Genomic DNA, 25765 nt, shown 5'->3' with positions numbered 1-25765 from the left:
TTTGTTTTGAAGTATATTTTGTCTGATATAAGCATTGATACCTTAGTTTCTTTTTCATTTCCATTTGCATGGAATATTTTTTCCCATCCCTTCACTTTGCGTGTGTTTTGTTCTGAGGTGAGTCTCTTGTAGACAGCATATATATGGGTCATATTTTCTTATTCATTCAGTTACCCTGTGTCTTTTGATTGGAGTATTTAATCCATTTACACTTAAGATTATTATTGATAGGTTACTTATTGCCATTTTATTCTTTATACCTATGTTCCTCTCTCTATTTCTTCTTTTTAAAGCAGACCCTTTAACATTTCTTGCAATACTGGTTTGGTGGTAATGAACCCCTTTTGCTTTCTTTTGTCTTGGAAGTAGATCAGCAATTTTCCACCTTTTTCATCTCAGGGCACAGGTAAATTAATTACTAAAATTCTGTGCCACACCAAAAAATATTTTTTGCTGATCTGACAAAAAACTTAGGTATAATTTTGATTTATTTACACCAGACGGCTATTGTTGTGACTGCTATTGTCATTTTTTGACAGTCTAAGGGAAAAGAGGTCAGTGCCCCTGACTAAATAGTCAGGTATTTCATGTTTTAAAAATTCTGGTGGCATACTGTTTGAAAATTACTAGTCTAGGTGAAGCTGGCCTGAAATACAATCCATGTTGTACTCAGCCATGACTAGTTTGGGCAAATCAGGGAGCCGTACAGGGAATGGGTTACCACACATCATTCACTCACTCAGCAAACATGTACAGAGCTCCAACAAGTGCCCAGTGTTTTGGATGTCCACTGCCTGGTGGGGCCAGGCCTAAGGTCTTTGCTACGTCTTTAAGGGGCTAGGAGAGTCTGAACAATGAAAATAGAGCAGGGAAGGAGTGATACCCTTGCTGTCTGTCACCCTCTTCTCTTCTATAGGATCAAGTCATCCCTGTGGCTTACTATCCTTCCAGATATCAGACTTCCTATTCACTTTTTACATTATAGAAATAGGGTTTTATAGAACAAATGAAAAAATCAAAACAAAAATTAAAGAAACACAGTCATCCTGAGACTGAGGTTCCTTATGACTTTGATAAAATTTAGGTTTAAATCAGCTCTAGAAATCATATCCTCCCCCTGAAGCATCCCCTCCACCCTTAAACCTCAGAGACTTAACATTTTCCCTGGGTAATCAGCAACCCCCCGAGGCAGCAGGGGACTGTAGCCTGGAGCTGACTACCGGTCACAAGGTCTAGCCTCTGGCAGGCTAAAGATAACATCTTGACCTGTTACTTTTCAGCTCCTGAGCCCTAAAGTGGAATGACCTCCTGGCTACTTGCCCATGAGACCAGACAGAGGGGCCCCAGAAAAGACCTCAGAACTATCCTCCTGGATGAAAGAAAGATGTGTTGCATGTGTATTCATCATCCAAAGTCTAGTCTCCTGCCATCACCATGTATTTGATCTCTTAAGGGGTCAAATGGACACTTCCAGGCTTCACTGACCCCCCTAAAGCTGAGTTTTCAAAAATATAGGCCAGTTATAATACAATAAAACTAATTTAACAGGTGGTAACCAGCATTAAAAAAACTAAGTAACAAAACAGAAACAATATTGGGTGCAATCCAGATGATTTGTGAAATTCTCTTTCAGGTGTGTGTGTCTGTATGTATGTGTGTGTGCCGGGAGGGGGGCAGGTCTTGCGTGTGTGCCAAAATGATTCTCAGCAAGGCTTAAAATTCCAAGGGATGTATATTTTATTTAACTGTATTTTTATTAACTAGTAATATTTAACTTTAACTTAACTTTATGCTAATTCAATTCACACAATTTAGTGAAGGCGGTGTTTTATTTGTTTGTTTGTTTGTTTTAAGGTTGGAGAAAAATATTTAAATAAGCAAATATATCACTTCCCCTATTGTGTCCTGGAATTAGCTTATTACCTTTGTCAGCTCATTCCTCAAAATCATGAGTATCAAAATTGAATATTTTCACAAGAACAAGTTTAATCTTGGTAAGCAATCAGGGAATCTGGAATAGATGACTAAGACTCTAGAGGCATTTATTTTTCGAAGATTGTAATGATCTACTTCACATATATGGAAAAGCAAGTTATACTTTTCATCCACACGTCTTTCTTTCATCCAGTCATTCATCATTAACTAAATTCGACTACTTAGCCAAAGGCACATATTATTCTGCAGGACTTCACTGGCTGGAACAAAGCGACAAGAACAAAAGGACAGGCTGCAGAATTAAAGGAAGCCGAGCACAGCCACCACCCCTTTCCGACCCAGCAGGCACACTAATTGATGGCCACATGCCAAGGCGGCAGGAGACCCGCGGTGCTGTAAGAGGGATCAATTAGGTAATAACGTAAAGGCAAGGCCCGAGGTGGGGTTCGAGTCCTGTGATGGTTTGTGCACCATTTTGGTCCGGCCTCATTTAAAGCTGTTTTTCAAAATATGGGCTAGCTACCATATGAAAAGATTAATGGGTGGTAACTGGGGCTTAGAAAAATGGAACAGCAGAACAGGAGGTGTCAGAGTGCATCTGGGTGCTCTGTAAAAGTTTCCGTTTGTGTGAGAGAGAATGCACACACACACATACAATGCCTTTCTCACTATGGATCATAGTAAAAAAAGGTCAAAATCACTGCTCTCAAGAGTGCGGGGGTGGGAAGCACATATCCAGCTCCCATGGTGTGTCTAGGGTCCTGACCGCGCCTCAGAGAAAAGCTAAGAAAAGGCTCCAGGGAAGGGTTTTTCGTGGGTCTTCCCCACAGAGCTGGGACGTGACTGAGAGAATGGCTGAAGTACTAGGCCTGTTCCGAGGCTCCTCCCCTACATCCCCTCTACATGTACGAAGTCACGGTGACCTTTTATAATAGTTTCTGTTGTTACCACCCTCGTTCTGCAGCGAGGGAAATCAGGCAGAGGTAGGATGGAAGCACCAGTTAGTGGCACAGCCAGAGTCAGACCCCAGAGCGCTCGACCTGGTGCAGCTCTGGATTTTCCCTGGTCTTGGCAGTCAGTCCATGTAACTCTCCCAAGTCGCTTCAGTGGCACTCTGATGTTTGACGGCACCATTACTTACACTGAGGAAGTTCACATCACTGTCTGTCCATCACCATTCTTGTCACACTCACCCATTGCCTGCTATGTGCCTGGAGCTGTTTTCACCATTTTATATACATCTTTTCCCATTAAACAATGGAAAATTAAACGAAGGGGCAATGCTTGAGTGCCTAATCTGTTTCAGTCTAGTCTGTTGGAAAAACCCCCAAAACCCTACTGTTTTTTTTAATTTACAACATTGCCTTAACAGTCATTAGTGGATATAATCCAGTTTGAAATTCTATCTACCAACAGGTAAAAGACTTGTGAAGGAGTTGAAGTAGCTCATGTAAATTCTGGCATCATTTTGTGCACGAAAAGGGGCCACATGCTAACCTGACTTAGTTCAGGGAAGGCCTGCATGGTGGGCTTGCAAACTCAGAGACCTAAAGTGACCACAAAAGATGGTCTGAAATTGCAACTTTTAAACTAAAAGTACTTTATGGTGGGTAGTCATGTCCTAGACCAGTATCTTTCCTGAAAAAGTTCAATCTTTGCCCTAACTTAGCCTGTCTGTTGTCTTTTTGCATCTAAGCTAACATATCTCTGAATGTCAAATAAATTTTCCTTTTTCTGGACCCCTCAAAGCACAGGCACGGCTCTGTAGAGGTCACAGGTCCCCTCATTGTTACTGAGTTCATTGTTGACTGTTAGCTATCCTATACCCATCTATGTAAAAGAAGTGTGTGTCTATCATTTTATTTTTATCCAATCCCAGAGGTTTCCTTGCTTTGCTTTCTCCCGACTCCCTAATCTATCACCAATGGATTTCATGTAACCCACGTATATTTCCTCTTTTGATTGTAACCTATAAAATAAGGTGCAAAACTGCCATTCTCCGAAGCATTACCTTAATCCGTTGAGATTCTGCTTCCTGGCAATTGTCGACAGTTTAGCTCAAATAAACTCACAAAAGTTCTCCACTGGTTTGGAATGTTTCTTACGTTGACAATTTTCTTACATGAAAGCCAGTCCCACCAGTGAAATAGTTCACCAGTGTCACCATTTTGAATGGCATATTTTTACCAGTGGGCAACCTCTACACCACTGCACACAGGATATAGCTGTTTATAAAGTGTCTCCACTGAAGGGGGTCGGTCAGGCCTCCCCACAATGTGCCACTATGGCCTATGGGTCATTTTCTGTTGAAGACAATCAAGATCCTGAGGGCTCGGGAAAAACTTTTATCTCTCCCTTAAATATTTTAAATTAGAAGTCTTGCCCATAATAATAGTTATCACCAGAAATAACGTTTTTTTTATTACCTATCTATAGGGCAGGCATACTTCTCACTGCTGAACGCTTGGTCTTCAATGACCTTCCTCCCCTCTGGAGCCTCAGGGGCCTTACCTCATCCTTAGCTCACAGATACCACATTTTAACACTCTATCTCTGACTTTCAGGTGTGCGGGTTTCCCATACGTACATACGTAATTAAATTTAGTTACTTTCTCTTGTTCATCTCTCATGTAGATTTCATTATTAGACCAACTGAAAGAACCTTGAGGGTAGGAGACAGTTTCTTCCTCCCTCTTACCCATGCACCATCTCACATAATTTTCACAACAATGTGGGGCTTTCAACATCATCAGCCGTATTTTGAAACCAAGCTGACAGGTTCAGAGAGGGGGAGTGATCTGCTCAAGTTCTTTGAAGTGAATTAGAAATAAGAACTTCTGACCCAGTATCGTGTTTCTTTTCTTTTTATAATTTGCGTCTCTCTCTTTTTGATTGCAGGAGCAACATGCACTCATTTTTAAAAAATACTCAAAAGTTCTAGGGAAATAAAAATTATCCATATGCTCTGGTGGGGGGGGGGTTTAGAACGAGCCACCCCAAGATGTGTTTCAGTGGTGTGCAGATTAGTTTAAGCTAAAGGCAATTTTAGGTTCAGTCTCAAGAGAAACTTCTGCCCCTTCTTTAACTACTTAGAAAAACTTGAATTAGGGACCTTGCCCATAATAGCAGTGATAACCTTTTTGATACACTTATATAGCAGGGCAAACTTCTATTTACTAAACATCTTCTTTTCATATCATTCTACAACTAGGGACCCTTCAGTCTGTGAACCAGTGCTCTAACCACTGAGCAAAACTGGCTAGGGCTATAAATTACTCTTTGAGTAAGATTTACACATATTACCTCTCAATATGTGTTACCTATATATAATATGTTAAATATTATATAATTTATGTAATATGTTAAATAGTAGTAAAAGCAATAATAATAGTTGCAAAGGCAAAAGAGACTAAGATAAACAGACATCCTGGCTGGTATAATCCTCTGAAACAATTACCTGTGTGGTATAATCCTCTGAAACAATTACCTGTGTAAAGAAATGTGTTGGTGTGTCCTCCCACCACGACATCCACACCCTTCACTTTCTGAGCAATGAGTTTATCCATTTCAAAGCCAGAGTGTCCCAGGGCAATAATTTTGTTCACATTTAGAGTTGTCAGCTTATCTACTTGAAGTTGCAATGCAGTGATTTCATCTTCAAATACTAAATTTGGTCCTAAAAGGAACAAAACAAATGAAATGAATATTTGTTGACAATGCTTTTTACTATACTGCTATTGCACACACTAACATACCAAGTAAAAACACCTTGATCTGTTAAAGCTCTTAAATGACTAAGGCCAACACATATTTTTAAATTAAATATAAAATCGCTACAAAGGCCCCTCCCCCCGGAGGTTATTGATTCTCAGTTACATCCACTTAATGTTGCATTCATTAGTTTAAGGTTGTGGATGATATTCTGTTGCTCAAATTCAAGCTCAAACTATGAGGAAACTTCAGACCTGCAAGCCTATTGTTTTCTATTCTATTTGTATATTTAGACTTCCATTGCACCAAAGCAGAAAATGCCTGGGCACATAAGCACAGAGTACAAAACAGATGAATAATTCTAAGACTTTGTTTGCAAGTTCAGGATAATCAATCTTAAATTTAAAACTCTGTCAGCAACTAGTTCTTGAATGACAATCTTAGTACGCCAGCTGACAACTCTGCTTTGCTCGCTTGCTAAGGCCAGCACGGGAGTGTGTATCACTGAGCCCCGCAGCAGACAGGGGTCCCGTCTGAACACTGCTGCCCTGGGGTACACACATCCCCCCAGCTGCTCACTCCCCACAAGGTGGTAACAGATCACTGCTTGTAGGTACGGCGGGGCTGGCGAGTGTGAGTGTGAGTGTGAGTGTGACTGCACAGCCCGGGTGCTCTGGGGGCTGCCAGCATGTGCTACTAAGTATGGCGAGACCACCAGTCTCTATCTCTGTAGCTGAGCCTTAGAAAGCCTGGAGGTGTAATGACTTTTATTGGCACAGAGGTGACCGCAAACACAGACAGACACACTGCCCTGAAGTCATATCCAGTATTCGGTGATAAGGGAGTCCTCCAGAGGACATAGACTCCTTTATGCAAAATTTCTATAAACCTTCACTAAAATAAAATTGCTGAAACATCAATAATATCTTGTATAGAACTTTCAAAACCCAGGAGCCTGACAGCTCCAGTTAGAAAAAGTAGTCATCTCTTCAAACACCAACAAGACTGAAACCTGTCCCTTGTGATGGGAGCAGCTTGAGACTGTTGGTCAGGCCATCTGGTGGGGCCACATACTTTTTAATCATAAGGGGACTTCTAAAACCTTTCAAAAGCCAGGGACTTGTATGCCACCTTCTGGCTCCACAATGACCTCAACAACAGCTAGTAACTGTGTGTCACATGGTGTGCAAAGGCTTGGTCAGCCGTGGACCAGCTCTCTACCTGCTGCATGGAGTACCTGACAACTCCCACCTCCCCTCGGTAGATTGCAGCCAAGCCCCAAGCTTGCTCTGCCCCAAGCTGGCTGCAGGGCCCTCTCCCCTCAGGATCAGCCATGCTGCTCAGGGTCAAGTACAGCTGACTTTTTTGTTGTTTCCATTGGCCTGAACCTATTTTAACAACAATAAATATATTGCTTTTCTAATGGTTAAATAATTATGTCTCCTTTATCAGTTAATTCTTATTTTAAAATTTTATGTTTACTGAATTTATTGGGGTGACATTGGTTACTAAAAGTATATAGGTTTCAGGTGTACAATTCTATAGTACATCATCTGTATACCATAGTGTGTGTTCACCACCCAAAGTCAAGTCTCCTTCCATCACCATTTATCCCTCCTTTACCCTGTTCTACTTCCCCCATCCCCTTTCCCTCTGGTAATCACCATACTGAAGTCTGTGTCTGAGTTTTGGTGGTTTTTTTACTTAATCCCTTCACCTTTTTCATCCAGCCCCCCAACGCCCCTCCTCTCTGACAGCTGTCAGTCTGTTCTCTGTATCTATGAGTCTGTTTCTACTTTGTTTGTTCGTTTATTCTGTTCATTACATTCCACATGTAAGTGAAATCATATGGTATTTGTTTTTCTCTGACTGGCTTATCTCACTTAGCATAATGCTCTCCAGGTTCATCCATGCTGTCACAAAAGGGAAGATTTCCATTTTTTATGGCAGAGTAGTTTTCCATGGTATAAATGTAGCACCGCTTTTTTATCCACTCATCTACTGGTGGGCACTTGGGCTGCTTCGAAACCTTAGCTATTGTAAATAATGCTGCAATGAACATAGGGGTGCCTATATTCTTTCTGATCCGTGTTTTGGGATTCTTAGGATATATTTCCAGAAGTGTGATCACTGGGCAAAAGGCAGGTCCATTTTTAATTTTTTGAGTTTTCTACAGTGACTACACCGATCTGCATTCCCACCAACAATGCACAAGGGTTCTCTTTCCTCCACATCCTTGCCAGCACTTGTCATTTGTTGGTTTATTGATGGTAGACATTCTGACAGATGTATCAGTTAATTCTTGATGTAAATTCTTATTTCTGATAGCTCCTAAGTTTCTCCTTTTTCTTCAACTATGGAAAGAAATTAATTTGAATACTTTAGAAAAAATGTAATTTCTCACTGACAGTGTTTCAGTGAAAGTGTTCCTTCCTGTAAAAGTGGCTCAGGAATTGTTTCTTGAATGGTCTTAGGATTATATGTAAGTGCATGTATATAAATATATAGATATAGATATAGCAGATATATATCTTCTATAATATATATGGATATAGCTATCTATCTATCTCATCAGACCATTCAAGAATGTATACGTATTTCCCAGAAAGCCAGATACAGCAAAGTCATTGAAACTACAAGCGATGACTAAGGCAAAGGGAGAAAGGAGAGTTAACTAGATGTGTGATAACCATACTAGAAAAGGCAAGAAGGTAAATGAAGTAGAGCTCTGGCTTGGGGCACCCTGACTCCACAGGACAAGAACAGTGATTATGTGGCTCATCCTCTAGTAAATGCCTCTGTGCTGTTCAGCCCTGGATTTAAATGGGCTTCTCCTCCCATTTTTAATGCACTGAATTAAACAAAGCTACTGTCAACAAAAAAGTGACTGAGCAGAAGAGCCAATGTCTTTAAGAAGTAACTCAGAACAATGTGGGAGCCACCAGACTGGTTTGGTCGATGCCATCCCAAGGACACCACTTGCCCAATGCCACATGTTGTTCCTCCTCTCACCTACAGTCCACGAGAGTCATGCCGAGCTCTGATCTGGTGCATCTATTTTCAAGCAAGGAGTGCTATAAAAGTAGGAAATACCTGGATTTGAGAGAATAGGAGTTTCCTTTGAAGTGTATCCGACAATTCCCACCATTTCACCATCAACAGAAAGGATTTTGTACGGCAAGTAAAGATTTGCTATTTGAGATGCGAGCGGCCCCTGTGCTTTAATGTTTGCACTCAGAATTGGAAATTTGGCCTGTTTGAGGAGTGGATCAATCAGACCTTCTGGACCATTATCAAATTCGTGATTTCCCAGTGCCTAGTAGAAGAAGAAAAGAGAAAAAGAATTAAGTACTCTGGGATTTCCAATAAAAGCATACTAAAGAATATTCCATTAGTCTCGTGGCTCCCAAACCCAGCAGAGCTGCAGGAGGCCGATCATATGGTCTTTCTTCTCCCCACGCCCCAAGTTTACTCAGTTGTACTGGAGTGGGGCCCAGGGACATCCAAGTCATCAGGCTGGTCTGAGAACCCCTCCCTGGGTCCCACACCACCTACGAGACTGAAGGTGGCATCAGCACAAGGGTTGCCGGGAAAGCTGGCTGGGTGTCCATGTCCTGCCTTCCCAGATCGGGGCAGGGTCTGCATTCACCAGGTGCTGCCCAGCCTTTTACCTTCTGTTTTCTCTCAGAAACCCACATTTCAGCCCACCAATCCAATCATTCCAGCCTCCATCTGCCAGGGAGAGCTGTTCAAGTCAACGGGACTTGAGCAAAAGGAGACTGAAAAAGTACTGTTGACAGAGACCAGAGGCCTCTCTTGCTCATCGTATCTCCACATCTCCTTGGTGGCAATTCCACAATAGTTTCTTGCCAAGGACTCTGTGGTCCTCTAATTCTTCTGGGGAAATGAAGATCCCCAAAGGCAAGCAGGAGAAAGCACTGACTGCATTTTACAGGGTGGCCCTGGTTTCTTCCTTCTTTCCGCCCGGGCCCCCCCGTGTTCATTCCCTGCAGTTTCTGCCTGAGAAAGAACGGGTGAAATGATCGCGCCCCGTTGGGTTTCCGACCGCTGTGGGCACAGGGCTTTGTGAGAGCTGGCCTGGCTTACCACACCCTTGCTCCCACCTTCTCTGCTCTCTGCCAAGCCTTACAGCTCTCGGAGTGGCTACTGGATACAAGACAACCATTTTGACATCCGGCAGCTCCCCCCTGGAATAATCCTGGCAAAACACGACATGCTGGCCACCTCCCCTGAAAGGCCTACACCCCTTTCTCCACTGGCCTCCTGGGATTAGTCTGTCTCCTTTAGGCACCTACCTATTTGCTCTGGCTGCCAAGGCTGTTTTGCTAACCTAGTATTTAAACCAGTGAGCCTCAAACTTTCTCAATACCACACCTGATTTTGTTTCACTTTGCAGGTCATCTGGCAACAGGCCTGGGAGTGCTGGCTGGTGACCCTTCAGTCTAAATTAGCACCCCTCCCCGTGTTCTCTTCGTGGGGGCTGCCACCTCCACCCTGTTCCACGCTGTAGCCCCTCGCCTGCCACACGGGCACTCCCTGAGCGTCTGCTCAGACGATTGTGTGTTATGTCCTAAAGCAAATACAGTTACACAGAGAAAGCAACACAGTGCCTTCACATTCCCACTACCTGTCTCCCCAGTTAAACTCAGAATTTCTGAATTTGCCTTTCCCCCCATCTCCAAGTACCTACTAATTCTTACCTCTTCTTACCTAACAACTTCCTTCTTTAAAAGCTGGTCTTAAAGTTTCCTCCGGTCTTGGGTAACTGTCTTTTTAAAGGTTTCTCCCTATGGTGAAATGTCTGTTACGAGATTCCAGTAGGTATCTTGCATAACTATAAAGTTTTTTTAAATGCATGTTTCCAGTTCATGAAAGGCTATCCAATGTGTCAGCCACCTTGCAGTTTACCAGCCAGCATTACATGGCTGGAATTCAGCAATAGTTGGCATTATATTTTTCATTTATTCCATCTGGCCCAAGCTGCCACCGTCTACCCAGTCAATAAAGCCAGAAACCCTGCAGTTACCGACTTCTTCCCTCTCACCGCCCCCCCCCCCCGCTCCCTTTCCACAGTATCTCCCCTCTTGACCTAGGTGCTCCATCCCAGTCCACCCCATTGCCACTGCCTGTGTGCAGTCCTCGCCTTTCTCTCTGGACTGCTGCTATAGCTTCCTAACTGGGTTCTCAGCGTCAGCCATTCCCATCTCTAAACCCTCCTGCATATTGCTGCCAGAACAATCTTTCTGAAATGCAAATTGGATCTTGTCAATCTTAACCTTAAGGCCCTACAGAGGCTCTCCACTCCCTTTGTGATCAAATTCAACATCCTGAGCACTTTAAACGGCAAGGCTCTTTGGTTATCTGGCCTCTTGCTTCCCTCCAGTCTCATTTCAGACACCTACCCCCTAAACCAGAGCGCCCTCTGGAAGGGCACTGAATAAACAAAAGTCGTGATAAAAATGAGCCAGCATTTACTAAGCACTTGCCAAGCACCCACATCCCACATAGTGATTTTGTATGGAAAACCTGGTTTATTATAACTATCCTCACTTTACAGATGAGAAAAACAGAGGTCTGGAGGCATGGCATGAATCATTCAAGGTCACACAACTAGTAAATGCTGGAGCTGGGGCTAGGGCCCCTTCTGATGGACTCCAACCTTCTCAACCTGGATGCATGGATGTGAAGAGCATGCATAAGGCCTAGTATATTGTGAGCTCTCAAAATCAAATCCTAACTGCTTGTCATTTTTCATGCTCTCACTTACCTTTGTCCCTTTGAATATGACAAATGATGAGAGATTGAGCAATACATAGATAGGTGGAACAGGATATCCTTTTTTCATGCCATGCCTTTACTACCTTACTCAACTGTGGCTTCAGCACCTTAAGTCTGATGATCCTTCCAGAAGACAGACTTCCTAAGAACACTTCATGTGTTCCTTGTACACACCATCAAATGAATAAATCAATAAGCAGGAGTATCTCTAACAGATTTCTCTCTTCTACACACAGCTAATGTTTCCTACAAAAATTCATGCAGAAAATCCCTTTGTACATACTCATTTTCTTTAGAAACTCATATTTTCATTTCCCCACCGTTTCATCTTCTCTCTCCTGTTCGTTTCTCTTCCTTGGCCCCTATTAGAACCTCACGATTCCTGAGGACAGTGCCGCTTGCACACCGGGCTCCCACCATGCTGCTGACATACAGCAGGAGCTCAGGAAAATGTGTTGAAGAACTCGAACAATAAAAAAATAGAATAAACGAGCAGATCATTGTTCCGTGTTCTTTTATATCTTATAGAGCATCTGCAGCACAAACATGAGAGGATTTAAAAATTCACACCTGTGTCACTCTGCCCTTTTTTGTGCCTTCTGAGAATTGCCTTATGTGTGTGCTTGCCAATTTATTGCTGCTCTGCCCACAGCTTCCCTTGTGCCTTTGGCCACTAATCCTGACCTGATCTGAACTGTTATTTGCCACTTTCTGCTGTAATCCTCACATCAGGCAAGTGATTTCCCTGACCCTAAATCATATTATGCTCTCTCTTTCTCTCTTCTGTTTTTTGCTTTCCAAACATTTCGTTTCTACTGTTGGATTAATTTGTTCACTAACCCTTTTCACTCACTAATTCATCCTAATGACAACCTTGTATATTTTTACTAACACTAAATTTCACTGCCCTACCCCTTCCCCTGTCCATGGCAGATGCCAATGCACTTTTCTGTAATTTAAGACAGTTGAGCCCAGTAAATTGCCTTCTTCAGTATCTCCAAGCAATTTCCTTACTTAGACAAATTTTCAGGTAATTATGAGGTGATCACATCTCTAATCATTTATTTCCATGGCACTGTGTGCTAAAGAGAATTTAACTTAACATCTTTTGGATACCAGAAGCATAGAAATATAATGTAAGCATCTGGTCTAGACCCAGCTGCTCACCCTCACCGCTTCCTTTGTGCAGGAGAAGCCTAAAATATTACTAAAAAAACCCCCAAACTTGATGATTTTATATGAAAGAAACTTTTCACTCTTCATCTAGGATATTGGACGCCCCCCTCCCCAGACGCTGCCTGCTATTTAAAGCTAAAAACAAAAGAAAAGGTAAGGACAAGAGATCCGTTTCTTCTGTGACTCAAGATCCTGCTGTTGCTGTTGTTAAATGAACTCTGAGGGATAGTCTGATATTTAACGCCTTCCGAGGTATCTGTCAATATTTACATCTGATGTGGGTGGTTTGTGAAAGCCCAGTGATGTTGGAGACACTCTCTGTTGACTAAGGACAAGGCCCAGAGGCTTCTGAGATCAGATGAATCATCAGTGGAAGAATGAAGATGTAAGACTTCTCACTCCAAATTTCTTGTTTTAATTATTAAAAACACCCTGCTGTCAGGAGGAAGAGCTTGCGTCTAAACTTTGGTTTGAAATTCTCATGAATTCTGGACACAGGCCAAAGTCTACCTTCCCTTGGGGGATAAGCAGTTTCCTTACTCAGACAAATTTCCAGGTAATTATGAGGTGATCGCATATCTAATCATTTTTATCAATGCATTGTACGCTAAAAAGAATTTAACCTAACATTCAGTTACCACCTTTTGGATACCAAATTGAGTAAAAGGTTCCTAAATACAGCCAAATTGTAGTGCAAACAAATGCATGTCACACTGCCACTCTCCCCAACGCCTTCAGTATCTCCAGCACCGGAATCGTAGAAATATAATGCCCATGGCAGCTGCTAATGCACTGATTGAGTCAGTCTTTCCCGCTGAGTGTGGACTGAGCCTCGGGATCCTGCTTATCCTGTCCCTGCAGGGAGTTACTGTTAATCAACTAGACACTGACACTTGAGATGAAATTGTTTTTCATGCTTACGCTATGATAATAATTATAAGTGTGGAATCTCTTTATTAACTTTTAGCAACAGTAAAATATGTCTCCAGTGAGTAACAAATGCTGGAGGCAATACTTTCGAATAAAGAAGAAAGAATCCCTCCTGCCTCTTCTGTCTTCTCCATGTCTGTTCCAGGAATAGAGCGGATGGGTTCTGCAACCCATTGCAGCAGTTGCTCAGCCAGTCTGCTGCCTGACCACGCGTCCTCTGAGGCTACTGCCAACTTCATGTTTTTTTTCACTCTCAAACCTCTTCCTAGGAGGAGCTTCCATTTAATTCTTTTCCTGCTTTTACCCATAAACAAATGCTCCCATTGGTATTGAGTAAACAGAAGAAACAGTGAGGGAAACAAAGCACGCGGTGTGAGGAGGGTCAGTGGTCGTGGCTAACGCAGGGCCTGAGGCCTGCGCCTTGACCCTGATGCTTGCTCATGGTCTGCAGAAGGGAACACAGTGGCCCTCCGATGGCCTCCATGAAGGCCTCTCATGATCTGGGGTATTTTGTTTCCATGGAGAGATCTTCACTTTCTGATTTCTCTAGTTACAGCTGATTGATCAAGGCAATCTTTCTCCCTGTTATTAAATAATATGCATTAATTGGCCTCCCATACCCATTTAAAATGTACCTAACGCAGGGGAAATAATCGGTAAATATTTACCAAATGAATGAACAAATCAATAAATAATTGGTGAGCAGGAGAATAAAAGAGAGAATTAATCCCAGGGCTGGAGTTTCGGGTCCTCAGCCCCCGGCCAATCGCCTCCACAGCCTCTTCCATGGAACCTGGAATCCTGTCCCCGTGTCGCCGCATCTGAGAGCTGCAATGGGAAAAAGGCCACAAGACACAGGCTCTCTGGCCTCTGGCACCAAACTGGTGAAGAGTTCTGTTTTGAGAACCTATAATGAATGAACACAGAAGCCACAGAATGATAATTTCATCAGGAAACTGGGCCACAAAATGCAAACAAGCCGCCAAGTCCTGAAAGCTGAAAAAGCCTCACAGGCCAACAACCTGTTAGACCTTACCGAAGACAGAGCCTGGTTCTCACTGAGAAATGTGTCCCCAAATAAATAAAGCTGTGAGGAAGTCACAGTGAAGCAGTTCTGATGAGCTCCTGATGCAGCTCCTTGGTTAGTTTGCCTCGACATGCTGCAGAATTTTTATTCCAAGTTCTGAAAGTTCCCCTCCCCCTCTCCATTTCAGGCCTACTCAGCTTGAAACCAGGCCAGGTAAGTTAAAGACACTGTGAAAGTGCACAGGCCCAGGAGGAGGCTGGTGAGACAGAACCACTTTCCCGTCTGTTTCAGGAGACACTACATGGAGTTGTCTGGAAGTTGGTGGTGACTGGCCCTTTCTCCCCACCCCTCCCTGTGGCTCCCCATTCCTCCCTCTCTGCTGGCCCGTGAGGCCCCTGCTGGGTAGAACACCCAGAGAAGGGCACTTATTCCCAGTCACTTATGAATGAGACACTTGTGCAGATGCCTGTGGTCCCAGGTGTTGGGCAAGAGCCTCTATCACCACAGAGAAACACCCAGAGAAGCAGTGAAACAGCCGGTAGCTCTGCCCTCTCCCTTGGCCCTCCCTCTTGGCCAATCAGCCTTGAAGTCCTGTTGCTTCTGCTCCTGCCCCATCCCCCCAGTGGTCTCCTCCTTCACCACACTCCACTGCCCCACTCTGACTCATCACTGCTCACCTGGCCCTTTCCAGAGTCTTCTAGCCGGTCTCCTGGCCATCAGACCCACACACTTCCTAGCCACTCACCGCAGGCCTCCAGGCTGCCCTCCCCCAAACACCAGCCTGCTTCCTGCTTGGAGTCTCTCCAAGGCTTCCCACATCCCACCAAAATCTCAGTCCTGACTTCTTGACAGCCCTTCCCTGCTCTCCCTGAGCTGCCTCATTTTTTCTGCCGAACTTCAGGGGCTCTGAGTTCCAGGAACACTAAGCCACTCTCGTGCAATGAGCTGCCTTAGATGCAGCCCAAGTGTGCCTTCCTAGGGAACGCTCCGTGCCAGCTCCACCGTAGATGCCTGCCTCTCTGTGCGCCTTCATACCTGGCACACTCGTCTCTGAGAGCGTTTGCCTTCCCTGTGGTCGTCTGTCTTCATATCTTTCTCTCAGAGGCTGGGGTGGTGTCGACTGTCCCTGTAGCCTCGGTGACACCAAATGAGTGCTTGGCACCAGTGCCCAGCAGAAGTTTAAGGAACAGATAATAAAACCACCCACTCCACTGCTCCTTTTAATTGGGCTCCATTTTACTCTATGATATGATATGTGAGCTATTAAAACTTTTCAAAAGAAGGCAGGATATAAACCAAACTTGATAAAGTAGTTATGCAATAACTTAGTTGTAAAATGAGAGGAAACCAAGTTGACTGGAAGCAGCTTCTCACAGGGCAACTGGCCTGGCTCTCTTCATTTCTTGTATTTTTATTTCTATTTCATTGACACTTGTTTATGAATGGAATAGGTACTTTTTTAAAAACAAAGTCTGTTGACTTGTTCTGTGTGTGTCTTGTGTGTGGGCATGTGCAGATTATCTAGATTTCATGATGGCAGTTAGGGAGAAAAAGGAACATTTTGAAAAGTCTCTTTCGGTTGGAAATCTGCTAAGGAGACCGACTATTTGGTCTATCAAAGGACACCTGTATCAGAATTAGAAAGGGGGCGTTTCATACTGTCAGCTTTGTTCACAGAAGACTGTAAAAATCACCAGTGAACTTGACATAGAATGTCAAGAAAGAGAAGTTTTATTATTATTATTTTATTATTTTTTAAATATATCTTTACTGATTTCAGAGAGAGGAAGGAAGAGGAAGAGAGAGAGAGAGAAACATCAATGATGAGAGAGTCATTGATCTGCTGCAGCTCGGGCATGTGCCCTGACTGGGAATCAAACCCCAATCCCCTGGATCCTAGGTCGACCGCTGAGCCACACCCGGCTGGGAAAGAAAGAGAAGAATTTAAAGAAAATATATGTTTTTATTGATTTTAGAGAGAGAGGAAGGGAGACTGAGGGTGAGAGATACATCAATATTAGAGAGAAATATTGATTATTGAATATTGATTATATGGATGCCTCCTTCGCGCACCCTGACTGAGGACGGAACTCGCAACCTGGGCATGTGTCATGCCTGGGAATCGAACCAGTGACCTTTTGATGCACAGGACAGCACTCAACCAACTGAGCCACACTGCCAAGGTGAGAAAAATTTTCTTTTAAGACAAAATACATGACAAAAAGAAACATTAATAGTTAAGACTTTCATGCTACATGGCCAGGGCCTGTTGACATATTAACTCAGTTAATTCTTATGATGCAATGAGGTAGGTGCTGTTATTTGTCCTTTTCAGAGATGGGGAAACTGGGCACAGAGCTTACACCACTAGCATGTGGCAGAGCAAGGTAGTGAACAAGGGAAGTGAGGCTTCAGTGTGTAGGGCCTTAACCACTCTGCAAAACTGCCGCTGATGTAAACACCCAGAAGGGATGGGTATCATTCAACACTAGTTTCTTGCAGGATCATAGAGTGCCAGGTAAGGAGGCAACAGTCCCTGTTCTCAGGAAGCTAACAGGGTAGACAGGGAGAGAGCAAGACACAGCACATGCATCCATCCATGCACGCATCAAACATGTGGGAACCACAGAGAGGAACGCGTGTGAGGCAGCCTGGCAAAGATGCAGGCACACCCTGCCCGTTAGGGACCCGAGGGGCTCAGAGTGTGAGCTTCACCTCCATGGAGCCAGGCAGGGGAAGCTCACCGGCAAATGATTCACCTGTATAAACAAATGAGGAGACGAAAACACGAGCACTGAGGCAGTCAAAAATGCTCCAAGTGACGACAAGAGGCTTAAAGGCTTAAACACAATGTTAGATGAAAAACAAAGGAAAGAACTGATTTAAAAGCAGTGCAGTTTGCATGATGCAGAAGAAAAGAATTTGTTTTAATCCACAGAGACTGATTATAACAATGTCAAAAGACATCTGTCAGAAATTCGCAACACATGAATTTAGTCATTTCCATACTAGTTCACCCATTAAGGCCTGGAGGTTACAGTCCACCCTGTAATCTGAGCGTTCAGGAAGAGCCTGGTCTATTACACAATGAGGCTCAGTTCCCAATCACTCATTAGGCTCCACACTAACCTTAGGAGGGGAGGACTACGAGCTATGTTTGGTTTGGCTGATACATTCCTGGCCACTCCTAGCTTTGGGATGTGCTCCATCTTCTAGACCTGGGTGGCCAGGGCGTTGGCCCTCGCAGGTAAAGGTGGCTTCTAATTGAATGGCAGAAACAATCCCAGGGCTCAATCCAGCTCATCTGCACTTCAAAGTTTGTTGAATGAGTAACTGAATGAGTATTCAACAGACAGCATTTCGCACTTTCCCTATCAGATGGAAAATTTTACAAACTCACCATACATGCAAAATATGCATATCAGTGTTACATTTAGAATTACCTGCTGAAGGAATTGAGGTTCTCCCAGGTTTAACTACATCTCTGAGGGGCTAGAGGGCTCCAGCTAATGTTTGTATTATGTATCCAAGTAACGATTCAAGGAAGAAAAAAGAAGTGCCATGGGGATTTTCAAATTCTAGTGATGCAGTTGAAGAAAACAGAGGAAGAGATTTGCACAACATGCAGATGTACTGGTGAGTGAAGTAAACACAGGTGCTAGAACAAGGACAAGATGAGCTAAGAAGCTGCCTTTGCCTTCCTTCTTTTTAATCCTCCCCCGAGGATGTTTTTATTGACTTTTTTTTTTTTTTTTTTTTTTTAAGAGAGAGAGAAGGGAGAAAGAAACATTGATGAGAGAGAGAGAAACATGGATCGGTTGCCTCCCATACCCGCCCTGACCCGGGATCAAACTTGCGAACTTTTTGGTGTAAGGGACGGTGCTCCAACCGGCTGAGCCACCCGGCCGGGCTGCCTTTGCTTCCCTGAGGTGGGTCTCGCCCAGCCCGGCCCTGGCGCGGAGCTCAGAATGGCACAGCCGCAGCAGCCACAGAAGTATGGATCACGCCACCGAGGCTTGGGCCTCCACAACGACGCCTGCAACCCCTGAGGCCTGAGCTTTAGAAACACTTTCCACCTCCTTTGCCTGTGAAAGAATACCACTGCCACTGGGGTATCTCTTTCAGGCTTCCCAAACCAGCATTGCTAATCTGTCTTCCTCGAACCCGGCTTTGTTACTGAAGATAAAGTAACTGGGAGAGTTTCCTTGATAGGAGAATATCATACTCTTCTGTAAGAATTTCTTTTGTGAGCACTTGAATATAAGGTGACTTCTCTTTACTTTAGGGATTCGTTTTCTGGGGAGGAGAGGAACCGTGCTCACTGGCACAATCCCTAGGCACGGGTGTCGGAACTTCAGTTTTGCGTTGCTTTGCTTATCCTGCCTCATAGGTCTTGCCCAGCCTCTCTCCGGTTAAGAAGAGCTCGCACGGGTACTGCCCCCTCCATCCACTGAACAGGAAGTTTCACCCCAGCAGGTCTCACCCACTGTCCTCAGTACTTAGCATGGGGTGGTGCTTAGTGAATATTTGTGGACTGAACGAATAAATGATCCACAAAGACAACAGGTTTGAAACTAGGCTCACCCTCCTCCCATTCCTTAGGCCATCATTTTCTATCACTAATAGAGTAACACTCCATCCAGCATCCTGGGACCCTCTTTATCTGGAAACAGTGGGAGAAGACCCAAAGCATCTCTCCATAAGGAAATAGCTGTCATGAACGTAACTGTGAGGGAGAGATAAGAGACTTGTCAAGCAAACTGAAACCTGTGTGAAAAATTAAGTCCCAGGGCAAACCAAGTTATGCTGGCAGATCAGAAGCAAGGCAGAGGGCTGGGCAGGGGCGGATGTGCTGAGAAATGACATGCAACAGACCACTTTCTCCAGCTTCTCCATTTTATAGATGAGGAATCCGATGCCCAAACTCACACAGCTAATAAGTTGGAAGAGGCAAGCCATAAACCTGGATGTCTTGACACCCCATCCAAATCCCTCTCCACTGCCCCCATCTGTCACAGCCACACAGGTATCCAGTCATGTCCAGTAAGCTCAGGAAAGCCTTTAGATTGCTTCTCTGTGCTGCAAATAGCAGGCTTTGGCTGTCAGGGGGTAGAAGAACCTGAGTGCCTGTGTAGCAGTGTCATAGTCTGCTGACTCTCCCCGTCCCTCTGGCTTAACCCCTCTTAGTCATCTCCTGATTACACCCTCTCCTGAGCCACACCTGCCTAAAGAAGGTGAGCATGGCCAGCACTTAATGACCCCTTACTGTGGCCCACACAGTGCCCAGCACTTAACGTGCTTCATCATCTCCTTTAAACCCCACAACAACCTCTGGGGTGAAGACTATCATCACACCCACCTTACACATGTGGAAATGGAGGCTTCCGGAGATTAAATGACCTGCTCACAGACCATAGACTCTAAGGGGCAGAGAGAGGACTTGATTCCAGACAGAATCACCAGGGAATTCATCCTTTTAGCTATAGGCCATACTGCCTGCCTATTGAAACTGGCTCCCCTCCATTCAGCCTTTCTTTCCCCATCGCTGCAGTTCAGTTCGCAGCATCTCACACCTACACGACTGCCCCATCTCTTCTCTCAGCCTCTTCTGAGGTGTCTTCTCCTTCCAACCATTTATGCTCATTTTCCAAAACTCTGATTCTTCTATGTTGCTGAGAGGTGTTTCTCACATCAACCAATTTTCTGCAGACACCAACTGGGTGTCTGACAATTCAATTCAATCCTGACACTATCTACCTGGAATGGGCATCAGATCCCACAGGTAAGGGCTCAGTCCTACAAGACTGCCCCCGCTTAGATGCCAGTTGCCAGTCCTGTACTTCTGATTGATCAGCTATCAAACCTCCACAGGTTTAATGGTCCGCTAGAATGACTCACAGAACTCGAGAGTGCTTTAGTTACTGTCACTGGTGTATTATAAAGGATACAACTCAGGAACAGCCAATGGAAGATGTACATAGGACAAGGTATGCAGGAGGCAAGAGGGTGTGTGTAGGGTTTCCATGACCTCTCTGGGCACACCACCCTCTCAGCACCTTGATGTGTTCACTAACCCAGCAGCTTTCTGAGTCCCATCACTTAAGAGTTTTTTAATGGAGGGTTTATTACAAAGGCACAACTGATTAAATCATTGGCGATTGGTGACCAGCTCAATCTCTGGTCCCTCTCCCATCCCAGCAGATTGAAGGAAGGCTGAAAGTTCCAACCCTCTAATCATGGTTTGGTCTTTCTGGCCACCAGCCCTCATTCTAAAGCTATCTAGGGGTCCCCAGCCATCAGTCATCTTATTAGCATATAAAAGACACTCTCAGGAACTGGGGACAAGGATCAAATAGTCACTCAGGAAAGCAATCTGGCAGGCTTTAGTCAGAGTCAGTATGTACATGCCTGTGGCCCAAAATCCTGCCCTTGTGCATGGATCCCAAAGAAATCCTCACAGCGGGACCTGCAGGAGGCTATTTGGAACAGCATGCTTGTGGAATTGCAGCATAATCTGTGATCTCCAAGTGGGCCCATTACTGGGGGGGGATGGTAAAGTCTGTGGGGATCTCCGTGGAGCACGATGCACAGTATATGTGTGTGCATGGCAGACACAGAGTGACAGGGATAAATTGTACATCCAGTTTAGGACAAAAGTAAGGACCAGAATGAGTTGAGTAACATAATTGAAAAATACAAGCACCTGAAACAATAACAAAGGTTCTGCAAGTACACACAGAAACAAAATATAAATATCTAACACATCAGAATGGTTGCCTATGTGGGACATAGGTACCTGACTAGTGATCCTCTGGGTGAGTTAAAGACAGGGGTGATGGTCCCCACCCCAGCAACTGGCTCAGGCACCTTGGAGCAATTTAAGGCTAAGGCTGCAGTCTTTTGGACAGAAAGTGGGCTCAGGGGCCAGGGCCTCAGAATCAAAGGCAGCTAGAAAGGGGGCTGCCCTTCTCTACTGAAGCTCTATTTTCCTCACAGCCCACCTACCTCGATGGCGAGAATCTAACTTGTAGAGATGATCTCACTTGTACAGATGAATTCATTTGGCTTTGTGCTTGGGCGGTAGGGTGGATTTCCTGTCTGCTCAATGAGTAAACATTAAGGATAGTTTAGAAAATGAGACCCAGAAAAGATGGTGGAGGGAGGCAGACCGTGCCAGGCTGTCAGAATCAGATAAACTGATAGTTGCAAAACCCAAGTCTTTCCTTCCTATCAACTGTTTATTTTCTTTTGTTTTCTTTTTTGCAGAGCACATGGAGTGAACGTCTATTGAGCACTTACTATAAGCCAGCAAAGGTGCTGGGAAGTTTCATATTAATTATCACTTGTATTGTTCACAAAAATTCTCTGCGCATGGTGGGGTTATCTCTGCTGTTTTACAGTTAGGGAACATGAGGTCAGAGAAACTAACCAGGCCTCGCTCACACTATGAGCGCATCCATGTTGTCCTCCTGCTGCCTGGGGACACCAGTCCTTCCACTGCTTCTGACGTCCTCCCTCTAGAGCCGTCTGTCTAGCAGTGGGTCCAGGAGGTCTCACCCTGGGACCTGCAGGGCTATCAGAACTGCTCCAGCAGCTCTCACCAGGATGCAGCAGGTCTAGGAAGTCCACACCTCCTCAAAGACTCTGCTGGAGGGAAACTCCTAGGGTTTGGCTGGGTTCTAGTAACTTCCTCTTTGCCTCCCACACCCCTGAGTCTTGATCTGTGGCTCCTCTAACTAGATCGGGCTTTTAGAGAAGTGGAGATTACCCCTCCACAAATGTTTTCCACTCTGATCAGAATCTCCAGCTTCCTGAGATTCATTATGTGGCGGGTAGTTGGGTGGGTGGGGAACCTTTATAGCAGAACATTAATAAGTTCCCCGAGAGCAGTATAAACAAAATGGCAGTGAAAAATCTCTGTAAAACAAGAATAGGACAGAGTTTTAGCACACGTGAAAGCATTACAAAAACTAGGATTTTATGCAGATCAAATTATGTTCATCAAACCCCAAAATTACACAAAGTTCCAATGTGATGTTATCAGGAAAGTGGCTTTCAGCCAGCCTTACTGTTGGAGCTCCGCACCCTCTTTCCATCTTGCCAACTATGTATGTAGGTTATTTTCCCTCAAGCCCCAGTACACTCACTTTGGGTGATATTTAAAAGAAAATAATTCCATCCAACTGAAAGCATTCTAAACATTCCTGGTGGTAATAAGCTGGAGCTTGCAGACTGCCCCAGCCTCACCCAGAGTCCTATCATAAACACCTGATAAGATGATTAACACCACGAGCTCAATTTGACTTAAAGAAGAAAATAGTATCATTAGAGAAAACTATGAATCCTCTCCCCTTCCCCCCCCAATCAAAAGGCGTTTACACAACAGGGGAGAAAAGGGTGTCACAGAAAGAGAAGTTTACAAAGTTGTGGTTTATATGTGAAATCAAAACAAACTCACGTAAGGTTTATTCTACTCTTCTGGAGGGGAAATGGAGAAGTAGGCTAATAACAATTCAATTAGATAAATATTTATCCTGCCATTACTGTATACAAAGCATCAGGCAGGTGGAGCTGTGGAGACACCAAAGCTGAGACCACACAGAGTTCCTGAGACCCTCAGTTCTTCTGTGGAGTCCAGGCTAGTGAGCCCCTCAGGTAAACCCTGCAACTTAGGGATCCCTTTGAATTGCTGCTGCTTTGAGCGGTTCTGATAACCTTAAAACTAACAATCAGAATGGAGAGGAGCTCTCTGCCCTTCTCTCATCTCCCTAAAATGAGCTTTCTCGTTGAAGAAAAAAACAAAAAAACCAAACAGCTCTACCGTCCTATCATCTTTTCCTGTCCTCCTTACTCCAAGTTTCCAGGAAAAAATACAGCGTTGTGCTTTGCTGACCCCTGTGCTCTTCTCATACAAAGTATATTGTTGGGCCTCTGTGTCCCAGACTGGACCACACCTCTCCTTCCCTTCCCCATGCGTGGATTTTCCTGGCTCCTTGCTCTGTTCTTTCTCTTCCGAAGCTCCTAAGATTTCTTGTTCCTAGTTTCTCCTAGTTCCTAGTTTCTTACTCTAGGATTTTACACGGGGTTAAACTTGGGTGGCGGTGGTTTGCGTAAACAAACAAACAAACAAAAACAGATAGTATATATGTTTTGGTTACACTTATTTATTACTGTGTAACCCCGCTCCGCTCCTTTTCTAAAAATCAGTCCAGCAAATAAGGCATCATCTTTAACAGAGCACTTGGGAGCTTGGACTTAAACTCTTGCACATGTTCTAGGAGTTCCTCATCTCTAAAGCGGGACTCTTCCTGTATCTTTGCTGCCAAACTGATTTTATTGAAATCCTTTGAAACCCCAGTGTTTCCAGCATTTTGGTCCTCTCGGGGAGTTTCTTTCTTTTCTTAAATTTACACAGCAGTGTTTGGTAATAGTCAGAACCTAACATTTATAGAGGCTGCAAGTACTATGTGCCAGGCAACCCCCGAGGTAGACACAGTTCTTACCCCCACTTTATAGAGGCTGGAACAGAGGCACGGAGAAAGCCAACAGCTTGCACCCATAAAGTAGCTGAGCAGGGAATCTACCCCAAGGCTGTGAACTTAAGGTCAAGCTCCAGGGTCAAAGGGCTCTAGAATCCACTAATCTCATCTCCCTCTTTCGATGCTAGCGCCCTGGATAATGCACTCAAAGTCTTTGACCCCGAGTTTTCCTTCCAACGAAATCGAGATAAAGCATTCTTTGATAGCTGAAGCAGTAAATGAGAGGGATTCGTGACAGGTCTACTTGGGTCCCTGGCCCTGGAAAGTGGTCAAACTCCAACGCACCCCAGCTGAACCCTCTGATAGGCAGGGCTGGGTCCTGCTCTTCTAAATACCCAAATCTCACGGTGGGGGCCCACCTTCAATACGTTTAAGACGTATCCTCCGAGAGACTTCTGCGTCTGCATCTACCTGGCACACTGACCGGTCTCCCTCTCCCCGCCTCGCTCCCAGCGCGAGCCTTGCCACTCCGCGCCCCGCCACCGGCCCCTCCCCACCCCGGGTTCTCCCTGGGTCCGCCCCCCACTCCTACCCGGGCTCCCGAGTCTCCCGAGTCTCCCACCGGCTTACCATGGCATCGTAGCCCAGGGCGTTCATGAAGTGCGCCACCTCGGCTCCCTTGTACACAGTGAACCAGATGGTGCCCTGGTACTGGTCGCCCGCGTCGAGCAGCAGCACGTGGGGCTCGGCGCTGCGGATGCGCTGCACCTGGGTGGCGAGCCTGGCCATGCCGCCCACGCAGCGGCTGGGGTTCACGCACTTGCTGGAGTCCTCGCTGGTCTGTTCCAGCCGGCTGTGGATGTCGTTGGTGTGCAGGATGGTGAGTTTCCAGGCGCCAGCCTCGGGCCGCAGCAGCGCGCCCAGCGCGAGGAGCCGCAGCGCCAGCGCCCGCGCCCGCGCGGTTCGGGGACCCATGGCTGCGGCGCGGGGAGCGGGCGCGAGTGCAGCCGAGCCGGGCGAGCGGCGGCGAGTGCTGGCAGACGCTCGAGTTTGGCTCTTTGGAGACCGGGGCGAGAGCGGGGCGGGACCGGGGCGGGACCGAGGCGGGCCCACGTTTAGCCGGGAGGCCAGCCCGTGGCCAGGCGCGCGCCCGCACGGTCACCCGATCCGACCCTGGCACCCGGGGCGCCCGGGCGGCGCTGGCGGCTGGCACCCGCTCCGGCATTAACAGTGGGGAGGTTGTTCCTGGCGAGGAACGAGCGCCGGCCGCGATCCCGACCAGACGCGAGAGCTGGGCGCCCGCAGCCCCACTGCCGGTGGGGCTGGAGGGTCCACCGCGCCCCGACGTGCTCGCTGATTCTCGCCTCTTTCGAGGCACTAATTTTTCTGAAGGGAAATGGCACGGTTTGTGTTGGACTTGTGGCTCCGCGAGCTCGTCCCTGGAAGAAGCGAAAAAGTGAAGAAAGGAGGTGAAAAGAAAGATGGGCGACGTGGAGGGTGGGGGAGAAGAGTGCAGAGAGAGCGAGACGCGGGACAGAGGAGCGATTTGCTTTTTGGACCCTGGGAACCCAAACCGGCTTGTGAGACGACCAGCGCTCTTTCCCGTCTTCGCCAGAACTCCCTAAGCCCCTCAGACGGAGCCTCTCAGAAGCTAAGAAATCATTCGAATCCAGCCTGCGGTTATTTATCCTTAAAACCTTAGCGATGG

At 45.5% G+C, this 25765-nt stretch overlaps 1 protein-coding gene across 2 annotated transcripts in view; it reads right to left on the bottom strand.

Moving 5' to 3' along the window:
- NT5E (5'-nucleotidase ecto) overlaps positions 1–25117 on the bottom strand; it is a 40735-nt gene extending 15618 nt beyond the window's left edge. Inside the window, exons 1-3 of one of the 2 annotated variants that reach the window (XR_013999040.1) lie at positions 24688–25096; positions 8740–8962; positions 5423–5611 (exon numbers count right to left, since the gene is read on the bottom strand). Coding sequence is in view for 1 of the 2 variants with exons in the window: in XM_081140560.1 (XP_080996686.1) it covers positions 5423–5611; positions 8740–8962; positions 24688–25032 (757 nt within the window). In the remaining variant the exon portion in view is untranslated. Of the gene's footprint in view, positions 1–5422; positions 5612–8739; positions 8963–24687 lie in introns of both variants that reach the window. The other variant, XM_081140560.1, reaches the window with a different exon arrangement.
- Between the last annotated feature and the right edge of the window lie 648 nt (positions 25118–25765).

The sequence above is a fragment of the Miniopterus schreibersii genome, assembly GCF_964146895.1.
Source record: "Miniopterus schreibersii genome assembly, chromosome: 6".
Taxonomy (NCBI): domain Eukaryota; kingdom Metazoa; phylum Chordata; class Mammalia; order Chiroptera; family Miniopteridae; genus Miniopterus; species Miniopterus schreibersii.
This window is presented reverse-complemented; position numbering and strand designations above follow the sequence as displayed.